This window comes from Python bivittatus, unplaced genomic scaffold, assembly GCF_059951505.1.
Source record: "Python bivittatus isolate LINGU-HERP-01145 unplaced genomic scaffold, Pbiv_v1 ctg000050_np1212, whole genome shotgun sequence".
Classification (NCBI taxonomy): domain Eukaryota; kingdom Metazoa; phylum Chordata; class Lepidosauria; order Squamata; family Pythonidae; genus Python; species Python bivittatus.
Window position 1 is genome coordinate 8,855,313 of NW_028277033.1, and position 24,282 is coordinate 8,879,594.

Consider the following 24,282-nt stretch of genomic DNA (forward strand, 5'->3'; position numbering starts at 1 on the left):
CTTTCTGAAAATGCTGTGAAAACGTCTGAGGATTCTCAAGAGTCATTTTACCTGGAGTGGAAGTTGATGATAAGAAGAAGCTGAGCATGTTCTGGATAAGTCAAGAGAAGCACGAGATGTCTTTTCTTTAAGAACAACAGATGCAAAGGCCACTGTCATTAAAAAACAGACAGGCATTGCTGGCTAGGAGATAGGACATTTTCTTTACTGGCCATGATAATAAGTGTTCTTTAAAATGTATTTATTAATGTTATTATACTAAACTAATTGTTGTATTTTAAAGTAACATTTAATTGTATTTAGAATAGAAGTTTTAGCTGTATCGCGGATATTTTAAATTTGGTATTGACATTGTTGATAACTACTAGGAGTCCTTTGTATGTTCAGTGATACACCGATGTGATAAACACATAGATAAGAAAAGAATAGATACATATATTAGTATTAAGAAAATAATATTGTTTCAAAATTAATAATCATGATCTTAATTATGAAAGAGAAAAAGAGGGGCGTGAATACTATGTTATAAACAGAACAACTCCCCCCAAATTGAAACTCTTCCTCCTTGCTTTTTGCCAAGAAAAGAAATCCAGCTACTTCAAATATTGACGACCAACATGCAGTGCTTCAGCAATCCATTGGTGCCAATCAAATATAGATTGCTCTTCCAGTGTTAAACCATGGGAAATGATGTCCTGTAACTTAGCTCCATGTTAGTTCATTTACATTCATAATTTTGTCTCCCACCTTTCTGCTTCCATAAGCATTCAAGGCAGCTTGCAATTTAGACAAGACCCAGGCTCCAGCTTTTTTTGGCAAGGCGTCTGACCCCTTGGCTAGAGGATCTGACTCGTTTTAGAGATGTAGACCTGCCTTGTAGGTCCCTGCTGCCAAGTGCCAGGATATTCAATGATATTCATCTTGGGAATCTGCTCCAGCCCTCAATATTTACTTTTCCTTGCCTGCTAGTTAAAGTTAACATCCTTTTCCTGTATCCCAGCAAGAAGGCAGCTGATAAAAAAAGGCTGTGTTCCTGTGTGTTTGTTGATAAGTCCAGAAGCAAGTCAAAAGTAAGATTTGCCCCCTTGAATCAACCACAGCTTGTTCCATATAATTCACATACATACATCACCCACACAGAGGTCCTTTGCGCTCCCACACAGGAACCTATTTCACATTGTCATCTGACCTCTGACATTTCCACCGTAGCTGGGAGGGTCAACATTTTAAGCTTCCGCTCTTTGTTAGCGGTATCGTTCCTTGTTCCACGTTTCAGTTAAAGGAACGGGACGAGGCAGGTTGTAGGAACAGACTGATTTGAAGTTCAGAGAGGTCTCAAGGCGTTGAGAAGAACCGAGGATGCTAACTACAATTTTACTGCTTTGTGGGGCTGTTGGGCTGCTGAAATCAGACATGCATTCACGGTATCCAGGTTATCACCATCCCAGGCAAGGGCCAGAAGTTCATCAGATGCCTACACCTCCACAACCTTCTTCTCCAGCTGAGGAATTCTGGAGAAGAGAGTCGGTCCAAGAGGAAACTTCCAATACTGAGGCAGAAGCGGGTGATTCTTACCCTGGAAGTCAGCAACCCAGAAATGAGTAAGTATTGGCCAAAATGACATCTCACGTGTTCCAATTTGCAATGTACTGGAATGGCACTCGATTCTTTATTCTGGAATTGCAAAAAGAGCTGGGGGATTTAAATACCTATTCTAGAAAAGGACGCTGTTTGTTCCAGAATTTGACTGCATCTGATATCCATAGAGTAAGTACAAACATAATGCAGCAGGTCAATCTTTTCATTCTGCAACCCTATTAGAAACCCAGAGCAAAAGGATAGGGACCCAGACCCAAATCTCTGATCCTCAGACTTCTTTATGTCACTACAGACCATCTACATATTGTTGGTGGAGCTGGCAAATTACTTAAGAGCATCACTTTTTGTCCTATAATCGAAGCACACACAACGCTACGCCTTTCCTGACCTAGTGCCTTCTAGATACGTAGACTATGACATCCATCATTCTTGACCAAGGCAGGCAGATTAAGAGACTTAAGCTGCACTTAGATGGGGACAACACTGAGAAAGTCCATCGCTGTCTGCAAATCAGTGGAACAGAGCTTAGATTTACTGATTTGCATCACATTATTTTTTGTTTCATTCATTTATTCAATTTACAGCCATAGACCAAAACACAGAAAGAAAATTAAAAAGAAAAGAAAAACCATGTTTGTTGTTGTTGTTTAAAAGCCAACTAAAACAAAACAAAGCAAAAAGAGAGTAAGCAGTTAGGATTTTTTTTTTTTAATCCAGGGGCAAAGTGTTTCTCTTGCTGGATCTGAATTTGGCTTCTCATCGCCAAGGCAGCAAAGCAGAATTTGGCCGCTGTCAGAGATGTAAGATTGCACTGATCAGCCAGCAGTAGTTGAATATAAAAAAGATTTATGTGTCCTGAGAAATCCACTAAATGAGGTGCAATGTACTGTTCATAATATCTCTGCAGAAGAGGCAATGTAATAAAATATGGTTTAGGGATTCTGCCGTGTTCAATCCACAAGGATATCACGGGTCATTATAAGGAACTCTTTTGAAGAGCTTTGCAAGCCAGCATTGGTGGAGCATCACAGCAGGACAGGGTGAGGTTTTGCTACCTCGTTCAGGTAGCTCGCTGGTTTCCATGAGGGTGGAGTTGCTTAAGAGAAGATGGTTAGGTAAGGAGGTGGAGCCAGTTGACCATTCTCTATCCAATGTACACGTTGATATCAAATCTTGATATCTATCTGTTCTTTTTTTTTTTTTTTTTTTTGATCAGTGTAAATGCTCATATTGGCTCCATTTGCAGTATTTAGTGAACATTTATTCATCTCCTGACTTTAAGTCAAGGCAGCTTACAATTAAAAAGAAACGCAGGAAGAGAGACAAACCAAGCAAATGACAGCAGTGTGCAACCATGTAATAAGGAAAACACATTAACTGAATTAAAATATGTGGGAAATCTGGACTGGGAAAAATCAGGTACTTCTGTGTCTCTTTGGTTTGGAGATTGAAGTGCATATTACTTTTCGTTGATATCAGTGGGATTTCACACTTCTAAATCATGGGTTTGCAGACTTGGTGAGCCAAATCATGATTGCCATCATTAGCCAGTCCTTGTCCTAGATCTTCCGATGACTCTAATAGGAATGTGAACAGGTTTCCGCAGAGCCTTCAGTGAAATAAATGTGCTCTGTGTACTTTTTTTGCATTGACTGTCTCTGCCACTTTTCAGAACAGGACAATCCTTCAAGGAATGGAGAACCTCAGTATATATACTGCAGTAGTTCTGGCCTCACGTTTGCAGGCCTTCAACCAAGATGTTTGTTGTGACCATCTCTTCTTCCATATTGCCAGCTACTTGCTGTCCTTCATCCTCTGGGCCAAATCCCCAGAAGGAGGGCACAGGAGAGATCAGACAAGTCATAGCAATTGCTGTTCTTTCTGGTAACCCCCAACAATAGTTGGTGCACTCTTCTTGGCCAAAAAGCTAGAGCAGGTTAGAGAAGTAACAAGGAGGTCAGAGCTCTTGGTGGCAAGCAGTGAATCTCCTCCTGGGGTATGGGCCTTGGCAGGTGTTTATATGGCTGAAAAAAGATGGTAGGAACTATGTAGCCCCTCTTCCCATTTACCAAGCCCAGCAGGAATGTATAATAGTGGTGTTCCAGAGCTAAAGGGTAGAGAAGGAAAACTGTGTACAGTATTTTCAAGGCTTCCCAAAACAGTGCATTTGGGAGAGATGCAGAGCATGTCCATGGTTCCTGTCTGATAAAATATAAAAATCTTGAGGAAAGAGGGATGAATGCTTTGTAACAACACACTTCATTGCTAGGCTACTCCTGGGAAGTGACCTACTTCTTTGTATTTATGGTCAGTGCTGCTAATGCTTTGTTCCTTTACTTTCAGAAGGGTGAGTTCTCATAGCCAGACTCTTCTTTGATGGATATAATGGGCAAATCCAGGGAGAAGTCATTTCCTTTCTTATGGTTCTCTAAAAACAAGAACAAAACCCACTCTTCCAGAAGATTAGTTTCCCTATTGCAGATTCTCTGAACCTGATGTCTTCCAGATGTCCTGGAATGCAATGTTTCATCCAGCAATGGAAGAAGGGTACTTGTAGTCCCACATCTGGAAGATTCCAGCTTAGAAGGGATGCTCTATTCATTTTCTTCCCATCTTTTTTGTTCTTGTTGGGCATGTAAGTAAGTTTTCCCAGGACCCAGGGAGCCCCAAGCCAACCAAGTGGTCCTTTCAAGGTCTTGTCTCAGTGTCTGGAAGCTATCAGGATGGAGAGGAACAGACTCAGGCTCAACCCTGGCAAGACTGATGGCTGTGGATGTTGGTGTCACCCAAGACTGGGGAGCTTCCACTTTTAGTTCTGGATGGACTCATACTTACTCATTTGAGACTGGTGCAAAACTCAGGGGTTTTCTGGACTCTTAGTTCCTGCTCAATGACCTGGTAGCAGCTCTGGCCAGGAAGGTGTGCTAGTTGTGTTCTTTCCAGTAATGAGAAGTCCTCCTCACAGTCACTCATGCTTTGGTCACCTCATGTGTGGACTATTGCAACATGATCTACATGGGGCCACCCTTGAAGTCCACTCAGAAGCTACCACTGGTCCAGAACGCAGCAGCACTACTGTGATGGGCAAGCCTTGCTATGCCCATGTCACATCCCTGCTTCAAGAATTGTGGTGGTTGTCACTAAGCTTCTGGGTGTAATTCAAAGTGCTGGATATCCCCTATAAAGCCCTACATGGCTAGGTCCTGGCTACTTGAGGGACCATCTGTCTTCTCTGGTTGCTGCCCAGCTTATGTGGTTCTTCCTCCAGTCCTCAGGCAAGGGTGAATGATGTCAGCCCTTCAAGGTGAGCCAGGTCAGGAAACAGACACTACAAGAAATATTAGACTTTGCTGATGTAGGCTATTGTAACAGGATTTTGAAAGCCTGACACACTTTCTTCTTCCCTCCCTCTTCTAACCAAGAGAGTCAAGGTGGGGCAATCTTGAGTTTCTTTCTCACACTTCTCTGTTCTCCTGAGTTAAGCTTCCTAACAGTTGCTGTGTATTTTTTCGAGGGCATCTGTGTACTCTCCTACAAGCTCAGGGCTCCGTGAGTTCATTTTTTATCCAAACCTAATCATTCCCTCTTAGATATGCAAAAATATCTCCAAAAAATCAAAATCCATTCCTGCTATCTAATTTTGTCTCATCTCTAAACTATTAGTCAGTATCACCTGTTGCCCTTAACATCAATCTGTGCGGTTCTTTGCAGATTTTTTGTAATTTCCAGCATTAAAAAGGTCCAAGGCCGCTTTATTATTCATTCATTTCTGATTACAAAACTTTGCCTTTCTCTGCACATGTAATCAAAGAAGCTATATTTATGGTATCATCAGTGTGCGAAGTTCTTTACAGATTTTCACGGAGACATTTTATTCATATTTCTTATCCCAAAAGGCTATCATTCTGCAGACATAAAATCTAAGCAGCTAACGAATCAGCACAATGCACGAGCAATGACAGTAACAGAACCATCCATACCCTCATCTGAAGCATCTTTTCCCAACCTATCTCTTTCCAGATTATAGTCCTCATCAGCTCCAGTTGGCATGGTCAGCAAGCATGGAAGCTGTAGTCCAAATCAGCAGGGGCGCCAGCTTGAGGAAGGCTAACAGAAACAGGGATCAAAAGCGGTAGCCGTCAGCAGCCAGACAATGTCCAACCAGGTAGTCATTACTGAGAGACAATAAGGAGGGAGAGAAGACATGTTAGATAGAGGGAATGTGAGCAAACAGAATTTCATGGACAACAAAGCACTGGGTTTAGGCACAATCCCAAGGTTTAAACTATAATCGGTCTTTTGGAAGAGATGGTCCTGCTTCTTCACAACTTGAGATCCAGTAGTAGGAACTCCATTTAAGGATTCTCACATCATCTGCTGCATTGGCTCCATTTCCTGAAAAGTAACAAGAAGTGGTAGTAAAGATAGTAATGAATTAAGTCAGAAAGATACATGAAACAGCAAGGCAAGCACTTGTCCCATGGAAACACTTAAACCTAACCGTGAAATGTTCATCATCTTCTTGGCCCCAGTGTCACTTGGCCCCTTGCCCAAATAATCCTTTCTTTTCTTGCTTGCATTTAATTGTGTTGTCTCTTATTGCTTGAAAGGAACATGCTCCACTCCAGCAAGGTGATCCAAGCCTGAAAATAGCCTTCTGATATATGGCTCTACCCTTTAGGATGTTCATTTAGGTCCCCTGGCCAGGCTGCATGCATCTTAGATGGGAAGTCATAATTGCAAATAGATGCTGCAGTTAATTCTGGATGAGGGGCAGAAGCTCTAGGCTTCCTGTTTGTGGGGCTCTTCAAAATGGATTTGATTGGAGTCATCACATGAAATGAATATGATGATCTAAATGAGGCTTTCACATATGAAAGTGGTGCCTATGCTGAAATGGCCCCTCAAGTGTAAGCGTGAGAATGTAATCAGAGGAAACAATTAGATTGCCAGATGGAGCCATCAACCAACCCTATATAAATAAATCCCAAGGACGTCCACATTTTCCCATACAAGGTCATATACAGCATTATCCTACTTACTGTAATCTCACCACAGGTGGTTGAATGCATATCTGCAGGAGGATAAGAGATGTCTATTATTTCTGTACATTTTTCTTGGTTTCATGATCACTGAGTGGTTATCAGGAAGATGTTAAAAAAAGGAACCTTGTGATGTGACCGGATACAAGGAAGTTCTATAGCAGCAGGAAATCTTTGAAGCTGCCCCTCACGTCTACCACCAGAGTCTGAATTAAGCAGAGGTGCAGGAAAGGAAGGTTAAGACACTTGCAGACAATGGGGCTTTCCATCAACATCAAGTCTTCTAATTTCACACTGGAATCAGAACAGAGTTCTGGTGGGCTGTTCTGGTTATGAAAGTTACTAGGATGCTAGGGGAACCTCAGTGCTTTGCGTCCGTAGCCCTTGCACAGAATCAACAACCATGTAGAAAATCAGAATATCACCACCAGATGACAGAGATAGCTTTGTCAACCGGTCACGGAGATCAAAACAAATCTCAGCATGGCTTGTGAACAGGAATTTCCCAGGTAAAAAGACCAGTCACAAGCCAGATCAAGAGGAAGACATGAACTGTGCCATCACAGGCATCAGGGACAGAGTCAGCTAAACTGTTGGGGGTGTCAGTTCACTCTGGGAGCAGATCTGAGCCTTCCCTGGAAATGAGGCACCCAAGGAATGGTCTTATGACTCCCAACCTCCTTTAGGTGGCTCTGTGTATTAACTGGCTGATATCAACCCCGCTAGGTAGACCAGACCATGAAATCAACTCCATAGAATGTCTACAACTACTTTTTCTGAGATTAGCTATAATAACAGAACAGAACTCTGCTTTTGCTCTACCTCCTTCTTATAGTTCAATGAATTAGGGAGGTGTCTGTCTGAGACGCTTCCAAATGTTATCCGGACAATCTGGGCTTAGCAAATGTTTCAGCCCTTGTTGCCTTGGCAACAGAGTCTGCATACCGCCATCAAAGCCATTTTTCTTGCTCTCTACACTTCAAAATGTAGTAAGAGAATCCTGAAATGTTATATTCTTCTAAGGGGGGCATGGATTTCTGCTCACATATCTGCTCATTGGTGTAAAACCTGACAGAAGTAATATATCCCTGGTATTAGAAGCAATTTTGGATAGAAATCTTAAAATGATTCCAGCGTAATCATGTAGCTTGTTGTTGAAATGGGTCAGAATATTCATTTATTTACAAATGGCCACAAATGCTTCTCTCTTCACCCCATCACACCCTGCCCCAAAGGTAAGACATCAACCAAAAAAAAAAAATTATATGAAAATATGGAGACAAATAACTATGAAGAAATATGAGGGGCAGGGGGGTGCCAGCATCTTCCCAGTTTTCAATTGAGACCCCAGGTGCAGGCCCCTGAAATTCGATGGTAAAATGGCTAATTAGGATAGAGCCATTTTTAGTGAAAAAATTACCAGAAAAAGATGGAAGGGGGTGTCTTCAGAGTCTATGAGAGTCTCTTCAAAAGTCTACAACTCAGGCTGAAAAAGTTGGCAACCTCTGATCTAATACAGCATGTAAGAATAACCCTATTATCTGATATCAATATTGCAGGTTTAAACGGGTCCTGGAGGGATGAAACTTTTGAGTTGTAGCTCAACAACCTGTAATTTATGAGACCCTTTGGGCAAGGAAGGAGTTCTCTCACCAACAGACCTCTCTTTTGAAGAAACAATCTCAGCAACACCCGGAAATAGCTCCTCCTGGTTTGCTGCTTCCCCCTCCTCCTTAGTTCTTCACGTCCATTAGTGCAGGAAGTACAAATCAGACTGATTTGTTTAACATTGCGGATTAATCTTCAGAACTAATATTATCTGGAAGCACACCTCCAACCTCCTAACTGTCATAAGAATCCTTGAGAGAGAGAAAAAGAAAGGGAAAGCAGACACATTCCCAACATTTAGGGAAAGATTCTTATAAACGTTCTGGATCTGTAAGTTAATGCTGGTAACAGATGAGCTGAAAATCCAGCAGTGTCCAGAGACTGCCTTTAAAGCTTGACCTACAGCACATTATTTACTCCTTTCTCCTGCTTAATTGCTCTACTTTTAACAGAGGTATTTCAGCAACACTATTGATCTCCAAGAGCTATCAGCTCATCAAGAGAGGCCAGCTCTGGAACTTCCCATCAGCTGCAGGAAATAAGCCACGAAGCAAAGTTTGTTTCAGATGCAATGAATTATCACGTAATAATGATCAGAATTTCCTGCTTTGGAAAAGCTAGTCAGCTCACTCATCAGAAGAAACTTCTCTGTTCTTGCAAGGCTGCTTGGGTGATAAATGAAGATCACAGGAATCCTCCAAAGTGTTGGAAACTGATAAAAGCAACCTGAGATCCCCCAATCACTCTACTTGCAGAGGAAGCCAGAACCATGAGTATTTATCTGATATCACTACAAGCTCTGATTAAAGTGGTTTCACACTTCAGCGTTAGGCAGAAATGCTTCCCAACAAAGCTGCTCCTGGATGTCGTGACCCTCCAAGGGGAGAACATTGTCATATGCCATTCAGACTTATACTTCCTTTTGGTTTTTAGTCTTGTGTCACATTGCAAATTGGAAAAGAGAAGTTATTGGTGGGGAGTGCCTTGAATCTGAGATGGGGAAGAACTAATAGTTGCAGACAGGTAGGAGAGATAAGAAAACATCAAAGGTGATTTATTAGTGAGACGTGGTGCTCCTCAATCTCCATGCCTCACTATTTTCCTGTTCAGAATTCAAAAGGATCTGCTTCAAGCTGACTGAATGGAAAGAGGGAAGTGGGGAGTCCCACACTTGACCTGTTTTGAAGAAGGAGGCGGCGGCGGCGGTGGCACTGTGCCCTTCTCCTTCTCTGTGTCTTCCTCAGGACATGTGGTTGAGCACCATGCAATTTCCCATCCTAGCCATCGTAACTGGCTCCTGATCCTGGGAGATAGGAAAATGAATGGCACAAGAGCATTAATTTAGTTGCCTTGTATGCCCCATGGGTGGGAAAACAGCATCTAAATTATAAATCATCGTCATCCCAAATAGAGGACTTGGAAACATGGTCTCTTGTTACAGGAAGGCAGGCGAGAGTAGAAAGTTCAGAAACATTGCTTAATAATAAGAGCAGCGGGACATACTTCTGAGGGAGGTGGTGACCTCCCCTTGTTCAAACAGAAGCCAGACACTCACCTGTTGGGGAATTCTTAAATTTGGAGTCTGATGAGGAGCAAAGGGTTGAAATTGATGGCCTAGATGCCCTCTCCAAACTCTGGCATTCTGTGAGAGGATAGATAGATGGACAGACAGACAGACATCCTGGGTTGTGTTAAGCCTTTAATCTTAACAAACCTGGAGCCTACCTTTAGCCCAAACAGACATTTTGGAACCCCATAAGGATGTTTATGGTGGCCAGGCAGCATTCTTTTAATCAAACCTATCCTCAGTAATGAACTTGCCAGCCAAAAGTCAATGTTCACCAGTTCTGCTATGGGGTGGGGTGGGGGGAATTCAGCAGCAGCAATTCCATGCTTCTCAAAATGTCTTCTAGTTTCACGTTCAAATGGCCTTTAGCTTTCTTTCAACTCCAGTACGTGCCAAATGTATCCTTTCCAGCAACTTGTTTTGCTAAATTTCATCATTTTCTATCTACTCCTTTAAATCCTATCCAGCTCTTAGATTTTATTCTACTTGAAGTTAATACTTCTGCTTTATTTCATTCATTTATTGTTTTCTTCTGTAGCAGCCTTATTTCCTTCAACACACTCATTTTTCTGCTGTTCAGCAGTTTTTCCCCCTTCACTCCATATAGCCTGTTTTAACCCACTCTTACTTTCTGTATAAATGTCAACATTTATTGACCTCTTCCTTTCTCTCTCTTTGCATTCTCCACAATTTTTTTTAATCTATTGCTTAGCTTTCATAATTTTTCCTTTCTGCTCTCAACCTTTGGAATACTTTTTCTCTGAATGTTGCAGAACTCCGCATCAGAACAGTACCTGGAAATATGTAAAAAAAACAAAACACAACACCCTTAAAAGACATCCTCAAGTTGAATTTGATCCTGTTGCAGACATTGTTATGCAGTTTCGGTGACCAAAGTACGGAAGTGGTTTGCTATTGCTTGCTTGCTTAAGGGCCATCAAGTCTGTTTTGACTCTTGGCAACTGCATAGATAGATTCTCTCCAGAATAATCTGTCTCCAACTTGGCCTTTTAGATCTCTCAGAGGTGTCTTCATTGTCATCACACTGAATCCATCCACTTGCTGCTGGTCCTTTCCTTTCCTTGCAACTTTTCTAAGCACTGAGGACTTTTCAAGCCTGCAGCCCTCATATTCCCCAGTTCTGCCCCCTGCTAAGATCTGGAAACACAGAGTTGCCTTCTTGCATGTCCTGTTGCCTTGACTGGGGAAGGTGGGGATGGGGGACCCACAGATTAATCTATTTATTCCTTTATTTTATTTTAAAGATTTATATAGCTGCCCATATTGTAATAACAACCCAGGACAATGTACAAAAGAGTAAAAATAACACACACCTCAAACCAAAAATAAAACCAGTCAAAACTCTACAATTTCTCTAGTAGGTATTTCATCCAAGACATGGATGGTATCAACTGCAGGGGAGAAGAACTCATTTACTTCATGCCAACCACGCTTCCAACATGGGTTCATACAGGGAAGGAAGGAACACCTCAAAATTCATTCCAGTGGGTTTGCCACTTTAGGCAGAGGTGTAAGCTAAATTAAACCTCTTTGGACTCTTCTAGGATTCTTCAGTTTGGTGTGATAATATGGATTAAGGAGGAACCAAAGCAGCTTTCGGAAAAGAGAAAACACTTTATCACTGCATTATTCAAGTGCAAGGACTGTCTTGGATTCTTTTCAGAAATCAACATTTCATTTTGAACCTGCTCTTTCTTGACCTGCTTCCTATAAGACTTTCGAATTGGTTGATTTTGACTTTGGCCTTTACCCCCAAAGAAACTGCTTTCTAAATACAACAGGGAAAATCCTTGGTCCAAGTAGAGCGCCCCTATGTGGGCTGCAAAGCTCCAGGCAACCACTAGGTGGCATCAAAGGGCTAATATTTCTGCTTCTCTTTGCTTCCAACTAGCGTTCCTCAAGATAAAGTGCACACTTTGGATGCCGTAGTGTTGATATACATTAGGTATAACTGAATTAATGAATCCTGGCCAAGAAGCTCTTCTGAAACTCCTCAAATAATGACAGAAACCTGAAGTAGGACCCTGGGCATTATTGTGATTCCAGCCCAGAATGCTATTCTTTGTAGGCCCCAATGGTTTCCTACCTAAATCTGCAGCTCAGAAATAGGAGTGAAATAGGAGTGAACTGAGCAGTTGCAGAGCAATAGCCAGCCCTGCCCCATCACGTATCCAATCCATGTCCGCCTTGCTTTCCTCCAAGAAGCATAAGCCAGCATACGTGGATCTTCAGCCATCTGATCTTCACAACATCCCTGAAAGATACCTGAGGCTGAAAGTGTAGACAGATCCAAAGTCAGCCGCACTGAATGGGCGTTTTAAACCAAGTTTTTTTTTTTAACCCAGTTCAATTCACCACTCAAAGCCCTAAACCACAGATTAGTTTGCTTCTCATTTGGGCCGAGAGATGCCAGTCCAGTCTTGGTCCATTTAGTCTGGAATGTGTCTCTCTCCTTTTACTTTTGATCCTGGATTAGGGAAAGAAAGCAAGATGCTGACTCAGGAAGCAAGGCCGGTTTTCGCTGGGAACAACCAAACAATTGAAGGAAGAGAGGCCTGTCTGAAAGGAGTTTTCCTTTCCTGAAAACCAGCCCGTGCTTGTGGCTGGCAGGCTTCCCAAAAGACTAAGTCTGTTTCAGAATAAAATCATGCCAGCCAAGTTGGCAATGTGTGTGCGCTTTCATTTTCATGAGAAAGTAGTCGAGGGGATAAAGCTGGAGTGGGGAGGACTCAGTGAGCATGGAAACATTTTCAGAGCAGTGCCAAGCACACAGATGCAACTGAGGGGTCTCCCTCCTTAGAGCACATTTTCTGCAGAATTTATTTTGGAAGATTATTGAATTTCTGACCAAGTCCTAGGTAGCATCATAAGCCAAGAGTACTTCGTTAACAATGCCTGAAGATGAGGTGATCGAAAGAGGATGGTTGATAGATACATGCAGATGGGGATCAAGGAACTTTATGTTTTACTTCAGTTTTAATCAGCACAAATGTCTAGGACTGTTTTAGACAGAACTGGCAAGATGTGAAGAAGGGCGCTGCATGGGATTTCTGTAGATAATTATTTTCAATCTTAAATTCAGATCATCTTCTTTTCATTTTAATAGGATAGTTGATAGATGGGAGAGGGTGGGGGAGAGAGAGAGAGAAGAGAATAACATTTGCTTTGGATCAAACTGAACTCTGGATGACTACCTGGACATGTCCATGCAATTTCTGGGGAACAATACAGACGTGTTGTACCATTGCCTTGTTCTACAAGTTTTTAACTTCTCAGTCTAGCCAACAACTCTGGAACTTCTGGGCACTTTTTCCTTTCAAGTACTAACCAAGTCCAGAGTTGCTTAGCCTTTTCAAGGTCAGTTCCATGCAACCGTGCATGCGCAATGTGTATGTATCTGCATGTCTGTGCATTCAAACACCCATTATAAACAGGGTCCCTCTCTTCAGGGGGAGAGTTCATTGCAAAAGCTGAGCACAGTTGTGTCTTGGCTTTGGGTTGGTCTGCTGCCTGGTTACCACCTTCAGTTGCAAAGCTCCTCTCTCTCACGTGTAGCCACAAACACAAACAGTGCCCCACCTCAGGTCTGATCTCCATTTCCCCTCGGAGGCCTTACGCACTTCCCATTGTTTCGGACACTCCAGCTCCAAAGCAGAAACTTTCCCATGTAAGGAGATTATCAGAACTTGAGTTCCTCTACTCCCACTCCAAGAGAGTAAACTACACCAGCCATTCTTCACAGGGTGAAGTTCTTTCTATTCTTAGGAGACCAACACCCAATTTCAATGCGAATCATCAGAAACAGCCATGGGGAAAGGACCACTGACCTTTCCAAGTTCCTCTCTGGAGGCTTGTGGCATTGTATGAGGTTCTCTGTTTTGATTTGCTCACCTGCCATTTTAGGAAAAAAGTGTATTTATATCGGCACAATGGGAAGGGAACAAAATCCCTCCACCTTCCTGGCATCTGCCATAGTTACTGATCCAGGACAATTCTGGGTGGAACTGCCCGCTCATGTTTTCCAAAACATCAATACTTTGGGTGAACTGAGCTTCTAACACAACATCTTTGCAGATTGAGCCACTCCATATGGGACCTGCTGAAATGGAGGTGGAGCCAGCGTGGAGTTTAGAAGGTTGTGTGCTAGAAGAGCCAGTCTGATATAGTTGTTAAGGCACCAGGCTAGAAACCAGGAGACCACAATTTCTAGTCCTGCCTTAGGCACAAAGCCAGCTGGGTGACCTAGGAAGAAGAAGGCCAGAAAACCACTTCTGAACATCTTGCCGAGAAAGCTGCAGGGACTTGTCCAGGCAGTCACCAGGAGTCAAAGAAGCTCTTGTTTTTGCATTCAACTTCAATCTTTGGCATCTCAAGTTGGGCATTGCTTATCTGAAACTTTGCTTGGTTGCTGACCCTCAGGACAGAACAGCTTTCCCCATCTTGAAGGTCTTGAGATGTTTTGGCTGGGATTGATCAGGTAACTAGTTCAAACGTGTGGAGGAAAGCAGACTGAGGAGAGCTGATGCACACAGTCCTAATCTGGATGACCCAGTGCTCTAATTCACGGTTTTCTCTCCTCTCTCTGTGTAAGGTAGTTTCTATTGTGTTTGCACCACTGCACCAGAGGCAGAGAACAAGGCTTTTGAATGGTCTTGCAAAGGACCGATAGGACAGTTTCCCCCATTAATGACAGAGAATCTGCTTGTAAAAATGACTTGCTTGATTTCAGAGATCAATGATGGCAAATCCCATATGTTATTTCTTTCTTTTCCCCTAGGAACTGGTGTTCCTCTGTTCAATCTCGCACCGTCACGTATGTCGCAGTTTGCAAGACAGAGAAGTACATAATTAGGTCACAGCAACCATGTCCGAATGGGACTCCAGACTGCCAGAAGGTCATGTATGTAGCACAAACTTTCCTTCTTAAGGGGGTGTCAACACAGCATTTAACTCAGCCTTGCCTTCCCAGATGTGTTGAGATCAAAGTGTCTGATGTCTCCCCTGGCACGGCTGGAGACATTTGGCAACCTCAACACACTGGAGGGAACCGGTTTGAGAAAGGTGGATAGAAGATCTTGTCTGCCCTATAAATGCATTACTTATGCCATCTAATGCAGCTTGAAGGTTTCCAGGGGTGAGGAAATGCCTGGTTTAGCTTAGGGGAATTTGCCTTCTTTGGGAATCACACCTCGCCAGAGCACCCCGATCAACATGAATGCAATGCACACAACCCAGAAAGCCAGATTTATAAGTTCATTACTGAGACCTTTGGTTATGTAATTTATTCCAGTTTGATTCATTAGCATGTAGCCAGAAGCAGACACTCGAGCTGTGCTCAGAGATTGATACACGGTTGTAGCAGCCAGTTCTCCCAAAATGAGAGTCGCTGGCAAAATGTCCAGAGAAGAATTTTAGAGGAGCTTTGCAGAATGTCCCAGGAATCCAGAGATGATTTCTTAGTATTGTCCCTCATTTATAGTCACTAACCCATCACCCAAAATGAGGAATGGTTCCCCCCTAAAGGCTTCCTGGAATTGGTTAAAATCAGTGGTCTTGTTGATGGGCATTTCTAAGCCCCTTTTTAGGGCATATTTAAACCTTGAAGGGGACAACTTTTCAGAGAAGGGAGAGGACACCACCCAAAAGAGACTGTCTCTCTGATGGCCCTCCAGGCAGAAGAAGGCCTTCTGCAAAGCCAGGACTATGGTCAAAGAAATCTGCATCTTACAGCAGCAGAGCAGGCAGACAAGAGCCACACATTCCTACAGCTCAGCCTATGGCGTCAAGCTCAAGAGAAGTTTCCAGAGTTTATTTCTAAAGTGCCGTGAAGTCCATGAAAAGCACCTCAAGCCACTGCAGTTCAGTACTTCACAAGTCATGGCAATCTATGGGAGACAAGGAGGTCAAGAACAGAACTGCACACAGTGACCTCCTTATGCAAAGGAGAGGAATATCATGCATTAGCTACATGGTACGATTGACCTGAAATACAAAATGTACTTCCTTTGTGTGAGGATGTCAAGGCACTGTCATGCACGTAAAGTCAATACAGCATGGATGCGTGAAATCATTTCACGGGAAGGAATTATGCAGCATAAAATGCAGAATATTTGAAAACATTTTTCTTAAAAAATAGTCTAGCTCTGATTATTATTTTTCTTAGGTCCTTCCTATGAAGCTCCTTTTTTCACTTACCCCTGATTTGTAGGGTCTTAATTAAATGTGTGAGAACTTGTCAAATGTCAGAGGTGCTCTGTTTGGACAATGCTTCCAGGGCCAGAAGAGAAGCCAGATCTTGGAGTTACCTCTGCTTTTCCAGAACAGGCCAGACCAACCAATGTTGCTAAAGCTATTTTCTGCTGTAATTTAACTTGGGGCAGCAGGCAGTTCCTGGTGTCAAATGATATTTTGTTTTATTTATTTGTTTATGTGTCAAATTTATATCATTGCCCAACTCCCCCACAAGGATATTTGCTGTGCAGGGGTATCTGGATAGTTGACATTGTATGACTTTTCGTACTTTATGCTATCAAAGAAATCAAGAGGTTTTGGCAGCTCTGAAATATCAGTGATAACTTATGTGCATAAGGCCAAGTGGCCTCTGTGGGACTCACATCAACATGGCCATGAACAGGATTACACTAAAGAAGTCTCAAATTATTTGGTACATTTTCACATTCTAAATGCAATCCTGGGTGGTTGCAATCATTTCTTTCATACTTTCATGGAAGTATTAGAGAAACAGAGAAGACAGGGAGTACAAGCAAATGAAGCCTACCATAACTGGGCTGCAGAAATCCAGATGAAGACTAGATGGCAGCAAAGGGGTAGAGGAAGTGATAACTCCTTGCTGCCATCTGATGGTCAGCTGGAGTCAGTAGGCTTTACCTAACGAAAACTTCTGATTCATTCCTAATTGCTATGTTGCCAAGGTTTTTTTTTACCAGGGTATGAGATTATGCTTACTTCTAATCTATCACTCTTTCTTCTTCTTCTAGGTACAGAACAGCTTTGAAGCCAGTCTATATGATAAAACAAAAAGTTGCAAGCTTTTTACACTGGAAATGTTGCCCAGGCTATGTCGGCAAGAACTGTGAACAATATGGTAAAAACAAATCTTTAACTAGTCTTCTACAATGTTGTATCCTCTGCGTAATCATCAGCCAGATTGGCCAAAGTCAGGTCCAACATATCTGGAGGGTTGAGGAACCTAAAGGGGGACATGATTGTTGGGAAAGGTCCTGCAGATCTCTCTTGGGGCATGGGTAGCAGAAGAGCAGAGAAGAAGATTGCAAAGTCTTTTCCATACAGGTCCTTCCTTCACTCTCTCAGAATCTGAGCTTTTATCTCAGTCCCCAAGACTGTGTTGTCCCCTACAGTATGAAGATAATCCTGAGTCAATTGTGAGGATGACAAAAATACAAGAGAACTATTTTGAATGAGCAGAAAAACTTACCCTAATTGTAAGTCGGTGTTCTCTTAACACGATCACATCAGCACGTGTATTGCTATTCAGAAAGGGATTAATGTCTGGGATGATACACAAATGAAAAATGCTCTTTAAATATTTGCTTTTTTCTGTGATAAACTGGGGAAAAAGAGGAATAAGGGAAATCAATGTCTTACTGAATTCACTTCCAGACCCAGCTCTGTTTCCGGTGGATACCAGTCAGCCAGAGCCCTGGGAAGAGGCATTCTCGAACCACCGTATGTTTCAAATCATCACCTAGTTCCACAACTGGGATAATGTGTCTTTGAAGCTGTTGGTGATTAAGTTCATAGTCCTACTTCACATTCTCATACTATGCATAGAGAATATTTTTGCAGCTTATTCATTCATACCACCTGCTGTTTTTTCAGATATATTAGAGTATAACTTTTTCTCCTCCTTCTGCTTCTTCCTGCTTTCTTTAAACAGCTGGTGGTGCTTAAATCAACAATAGCAATGTCTACAGAGTCATTAATTATCAATTAAAACCATGCCTGAAAAACATGGCCCACATTTATCTCTTAATGGTTAATCTCTGGGCATTACCAAAATATGAGCAATGAAAGAGGAGGGCAGTAAGAAAAAGTAAACAAGGTAGAGATGAAGGCATGCCAGATGCCAGTATGTATGTATGTATGTATGTATGTATGTATGTGTGTGTGTGTGTATGTATGTGTGTGTGTGTGTGTGTATATATATATATATATATATATATATATATATATGTGTGTGTGTGTGTGTGTGTGTATATATATATATATATATATATATATATATATATATATATTTAATTCAGCCCAACATGTTTTCGAATGTATGCTTTTCTCAAGGGTACTGTACACACAAATGATACAAGCAAGGACTTTCAAATGACCTGCCACCTACATGCATTATATTGCTTGTTTGAAGTTGCATTTCTTAAACATGTTCCATGTTGATTGACAGCGGCTCTGCTCTGTTCCTTGCTCTTTTGAAATTCCATTCATTGCAAGGAAGACCCACATTCTTTCCTCCTGCTTCCTATTAACAACATATGTGCATGGTTTTTATATCTGGAGGTTCACCTAAAATAGATTAGAAGTGTCTTTCCCTTTTCTTGTTTCTTTGCAAATAATGTCATCTTTGTTGGATTCAGGAGAAACCCATCAAAGTCACGAAGCATTGCTAGAAGACCTGCAGAATGATGTTCATCAGATGGCAAACAGTTTAGGAAACCTACAGAAGGTGCTTCATCACAATGGCACCCATAGAAATGGTCCTGGGGGCATGAACCAGGACCAGTCAGGTAAGAAGGTTATTTCTCAACAATCTCAGGCAATCAATCAAGCATTTAGGTAAATGCTAATGTATTTTCGGTTTGTGATGTATTTCAGAAGTCCAGCAAATGCTCTTTCTCCACATAAACAGTTTCTTAAAGGAGCATTTTAATCCTGTTTGGGCAAGCTTCAATAAAAGTCTACAGGATCTTTCCATTGCTGTGCAAAACCTTTCACAGAATGTCGAAGCTAATCGGAAAAGCATAGAGAGATTCCAAGAAAGCTTTGTGCCCAGGAAAGATTTCCAAGAGCTAGGGACAAAGTTTGAATCCAAAGTTCAAGCAAATGTTCTGAGGGCAGACCAGATGAAGCGAGAAATGGATCGCCATTACCATCTACAACAGGCAGTCATCAACTACAATCTGACTATGATCAAAGCAGATACTGACCTGAAGCTCAAAAGGCACCAGAAGATGCAGCAATCCTTTTTATTAGCATTAAACAACAGTATGGCCGACATGAGACAAGAGCAAAATAAGCTTCATGATGAGCTTGAGGTCCTAAACAGAAATTTTGCACTGTTCCCAAGAAAATTAGGCAATCAGAATGAGGTATTTACCGACATACATATGCAGAGCCTCAATCAGACCTTGCAAAAGCATGCTCAAGAGCTAAAGAAACTTGATCAGGAGTCTGAAAAAGATTATGAAGAACTAACTCATTCCATCACAAGGTTAAAAGACAGCTCAAAACGTGACATAGAGGACTTCAGAGTACGATTAATAGAGGGGAGTCTCATGATAGATGAATACCGAGAAGATGTAGAAAGGAAGATTTTAGTTCTTAATAATAGTCTGGCAGGTATTCAAGAAAGCCACTGGAATCTACAGAAGTCCATGAAGGCATGCTGTTGTGAAAACCAGCCTTCAAGTACCGATATAGAAGACTTAACTAACACCACCCAGATGCACGGAGAACATATAAAGCATCTGGAGGCACGTTTAAAAGATCTTGCTGCCGCTTTCCCTCTGATACATCAATCTTTGGATTTCCAGCAAGAACAGAGTCGGAAGCTGGAAGGCGGCATGTCTCTCTTAAAGACCCATTCTGAAGCTTTGTTTGAGAATGTTGATGTGCTAAAAAAAGCCAGTGAGAAGATGCATGGGCACATCAAGTATCTCAACAGTTCTTTCAACTCTTTGCTGGGCGATGCAGTGAGGCACGAGACTGCACTTGAGGTCTTGCTTGGAGAGGAAATTATGGAACTCCTCTCTGAGGAAGAGCTAATTCCATCCACAGATCAACTTCCAGTGATGAGCATCAAATTAATTACAGACAATCTCAAGAAGCAAAGTATGGCATTAGAATCTCTTAAGGAGAGAATACACTCTTTGGAGACAGATCATGAGCATAACCCACATACTCATAAATCTTTGAAAGATCTTGATACTGAGAAACAAATGGAGCTCAACCCCCAACACAGTAGAGTAGAATATATGGAGCCAAACCATGAAGCTGCCATGGAGGATGCCTTAGACAATCCAGCATACCATGATATTATGACCCTAAAAAGGGAGATTGGACACCTTACCAAAGAGATGAAGAAATATGAACTGCAATGGGATCATATTCACTTCTGCTGTAATCAGACTAAGGCCAACCTAGAGGATCTACTCAGTGTTTCAATGCAGGAGGTGAGGGAAGATCTTGTATCAGCCAAACAAAACTTTGAAGAACATCTAGAGGTCTTTCAGAAGTTGTTTGGAAATAGTAAGGAGTTGGCTGCCTCAAATGTAAGCCTGGATGTAGCAAAGCTTCAGTTACTGATGAGCAGAAAGATGAGGAAGCAGCTTAAAGTGCAGGGACAACAAAACATGAGAGACAAGAAAAGGGCCCATGGCCACAGAGAAGGCACTTTGAATGGAAGAAGCAGGATAAATGCAGAGACCCTGGAGGCAGGTAAGTTTCTTCCAACATTTTTTTTAAATGTTCTCATCATGGTTTCCTAAAGTTCTTGTCCCATGCCCCCACTGTATTTGTGTGTGCATGTTGAGATCTCAGGACTAGATGTGATTTTATTCCTGCATGTAATAATTGCTCATATATTAAAAAATAAACAGCAATTGTGTCTCTCCCCCTCCTCCTGGGCAGTTGAAAATCAGACAAATATTGCTTGTATGCAAAGCATATGACTTGACAGTTGCCATTCCAACACATCTGGATGTTGGGTTCTTTTATTTAAAATTATTGAAGACTATTTTAAAAGAGGAGTGGTGGATAAGAAGAAGGCACAACCCTAAAAGGTCCAGGTTGATCCTCACAACCGATGAAGACTTCTGTCCTTTCCTCTGTCGGGTCCCTTCCCATTCTCTTCTCCCTGTCCCAGGCTGCGATGAGTAGTTAAGAGATGACGTAGGGGGCTGGGTGTACCGTCATTGATTCTGGATGGCAAAGATCCTTACTGGGAAAATTCAGAAACCTTGGAGTTCCCCTGCCAATTGCAGCAGATTGTATTGAAATCTGTGTTTTGTGTTTCCCAACCTTGGCAACACCAGACGTGTGGACCAATGGCTGGGATAGCCATTGTTGGGAATGTTGGGAGTGGAATTTCACACTGGATTTTGTCAAGGTTAGGAAACACCGAGTAAATGGCCTGACAAGGTGGATTATAGTTTCCTATGTACCTCTGATCTGTCTGGGCCATTTCTTTTACTTTCAGCCCTTGGAGGCAACGGGAGTAGTATTTGGAAGACACCAAGTTGAGGAATGATCAAAAGTATATTGATTTTTTTCCTCTTCATAAACTCACAGAGATCCATGTACAATACCCTTTGACTGCAAACTCACTTAGGTAGAAATGGCCTTCTGTCAGGATTACCTTTCTGAAAAGAAACTCAGTCGTGGATGATGAGGTGAAGAAAAAGCAGCCAGAGGATTCCAAAGAAATGTCCTCATTTCATATCAGAAGCACCACATGGCTTCTGACCAGTACTGGACTAGCAAAGGTCCCTAAATCAGCCTGTCCCTTGTTTCAATCAGCCAGACACCCCATCTATCAGTCAGTTTAGAGCGTTTCATCTGCTGAAATACTAAGTAGACCTCACTGTATTTGCTAAAGGGGTGTGTCACGTTGTCCTAGAGCTACACATTCTCTTCCCTTGAACATGTGGGAGAACTCCCTTTTCAGGTGCATTGGGTCTGCACCTCTCTCACCTAGCCTAAGATGGCTGGGGATTGTAGCCATCCAGAGAGCACATGCTGGGGAAATTATTCAATTTAAAAAAGGAGATTTTTGTCAAGGACCTGGATCTAATTACCACTCATGCACATTTTCAGCTGCAGTGTCTGGAGAGGAAATATAGAATGATCAAATACTATATAATCAGATACAAAGAGCATTATGTTTTGAACATAATCTACAAATGCAGTTTGCTATGCTGGGATGAAAAAAGCCATATACAAGGGCATGTTTTACCAGAGTGAAAAATGTATTCTATACCCTTGGTTACCTTTCAGTATCTCTCTATATTAAATATAATAGTCAAATTGCTTACTGAAAATGCTGGAGCCTATCAACAAGATGGCAATAGCTAAAACTGACCTTCAAGAAGCTGCTAATTAAAGCCTGAGTCCTAAGTGTTTTCCTTTTTTCCTGAAATTATTTTGCTTTGTAGCAGCGACATCTCCTGGCCATTTTCTCTTCCCGAACTGAACTGCTTCCTTGATTGCATTTCAGGACCCTTTGTTGCAATGCAGAGCAAATGCACCTCCTTCACTGACACAGAGAGCAATGTTGGGTAGGACGTTTCCAGGAGTCCTTATGCTTTGCACTGGTGGCTGAGTTGCATGCCAGATCCCAGAAGTAGGCTGTGCTTTCTCTCTTTCCAAAAGGCTCTTGTCTTTCTCCTTCATAGAATGAGGAAAGGAAATATTATCCTTTTTCATCTTTGGGACAAGAAAAAAGAATACTCTTTGGACATGGTCGATCTTCTTGTGGATAATTCCATCCATACACACACACACACATTCAGTTGTGAGTTGTGTTTACCCATATTCTGAGCACCTGCATACTGTAATTGTTGGAGAAACCACATATTGTCTAAAGTGGAAAGGACCACCAGTCTTCACTCATATCCATTTCTAACCACTCTGACAGCTGGGGAAAGCTGCAGCCCCCCCAGAGTCCTTATTTCTCATCTCTAAATTTGGTGGCAGTTATGGCACACCCAAAATGGCTGATGAATTATTGTACTAATCAGTTGGAAAGTGTCCCAAGAGCAGAAGCTACTTGAAGTTGTGGGGCCTGCTGATGGCATGGTGAGAAATTACACTCTTTGTGAGAATTGAGCTCCTGATATCACCATTAAGTTAAGATATAGAATATATTTGAGGACATTGCAAGGATGGAAGAGGGAGGTGGAGATGGCCTTAGATGACTGGGAATCAAAATCTGGATCTGAGAAAAAATTGGAGGTAAGATTTATCTTGAGTTTTGGCCTCAGCTATAAGTCTCAGTATTCATTTCCAAGCTGGGCTTGGAAGAATGTCGCTAGGATTTCTACGGTTACTTTGAAAATGTTACAATTATATGGAATTCTATTTGCAACCATAACTTTTCCCTTTGTCTTACCTCCAGGCACAGCGGTGGCTTTTTATGTGCAGTATGCCGAAGATAAAGAGCAACAGTCAGTCTTTAATAGCACATACCTTAACTATGGAGGAGGCTACTCTCATGAACATGGCTACTTCAAGACATCCCACAGTGGTGTTTATATGGTGGCTGTCAGTGCTGAGTTTCCCCCAGGACCCGCCCTAGGACAACTAGTTGTCAGCAATGGGCATAGAATGACTCTAATACACAACAAGAAAAGGAAGTCCAGTGGTGGCTATACCACTCTGTTTGCACTTGTGGAACTGGAGAAGGAAGACCTGATGTGGTTTGAACTGGTGCAAGGTGCTGCAGTGAGACAGAACCCAGTTGGACTGAGCATGGCGGGATTTCTGCTATTTAAAACTTGAGAAGGATCACCTTTGCGATATAAGGGGCCTTCCCGTAAGCGTAGTCAACTTAATATTTTAACGACACAACCTGTTTTGTTTTGTCTGCATGTGGACATTAGGTCAGTAATGCTTTCTAGAAGGACTTCAGTAGCTGCTTAGCCACAGTTCAAGCAGGGTGAGATGCAGACGTCAACGTATTTCTTCAACTGGCCAAAAGGCAATGAAGCAGATGCTCGTGGCTTGTGACACCTTTCGTTGTCCTCAAAATTTCCTGCTCAACTCCCTCACCCACATTTGCAGAGATAGGCTATAACCAGGGAGATGGAGCAACGCTTTTAGAACCCATTCATGGAAAAACACAACTTTGGGCTTCATGTCGTGCAAACAAACTACCTTGTCTAATGGGTATGTCATGTTTCTTCCTGCACCATCCACAGTCATGCTGTACGTAGGATTAGAAACCCAAGAGGTGTAGCAAGGCAATTTCTCCATTTTCCTAAATGATCTGCAGGTAATTACCAGCTGATCAACCAAAACAGCAATTCCTAAAAAGCATTGTTTAAAGATGACCATAAAAGTACAGTATATCGTCAGAAATATATCACTTCATTTACATTCTTGAGCCACAATCTTCTTTACATTCTGAGTTAAACAACCTGGAGTGATTATTCCCAAAGTTAAGTGCTGAAAACTGTGGGA

At 42.1% G+C, this 24,282-nt stretch overlaps 1 protein-coding gene across 2 annotated transcripts; it reads left to right on the forward strand.

Annotated features, from left to right (window-relative positions):
• The first annotated feature begins 1,095 nt into the window (after positions 1 to 1,095).
• Positions 1,096 to 23,899, forward strand: MMRN2 (multimerin 2). 2 transcript variants are annotated; one of them, XM_007435775.3, is made up of 7 exons: positions 1,096 to 1,601; positions 14,615 to 14,737; positions 16,836 to 16,942; positions 17,479 to 17,544; positions 18,462 to 18,611; positions 18,700 to 20,541; positions 23,219 to 23,899. In XM_007435775.3, the coding sequence occupies exons 1-7, from the start codon at positions 1,360 to 1,362 to the stop codon at positions 23,599 to 23,601; spliced, it is 2,913 nt and encodes a 970-aa protein (XP_007435837.1). In that variant the 5' UTR covers positions 1,096 to 1,359; the 3' UTR covers positions 23,602 to 23,899. The 2 variants fall into 2 exon arrangements, with proteins under 2 accessions (XP_007435837.1, XP_025027283.1); XM_025171515.2 differs by having other exon boundaries at positions 18,465 to 18,611.
• The last annotated feature ends 383 nt before the right edge of the window (positions 23,900 to 24,282 follow it).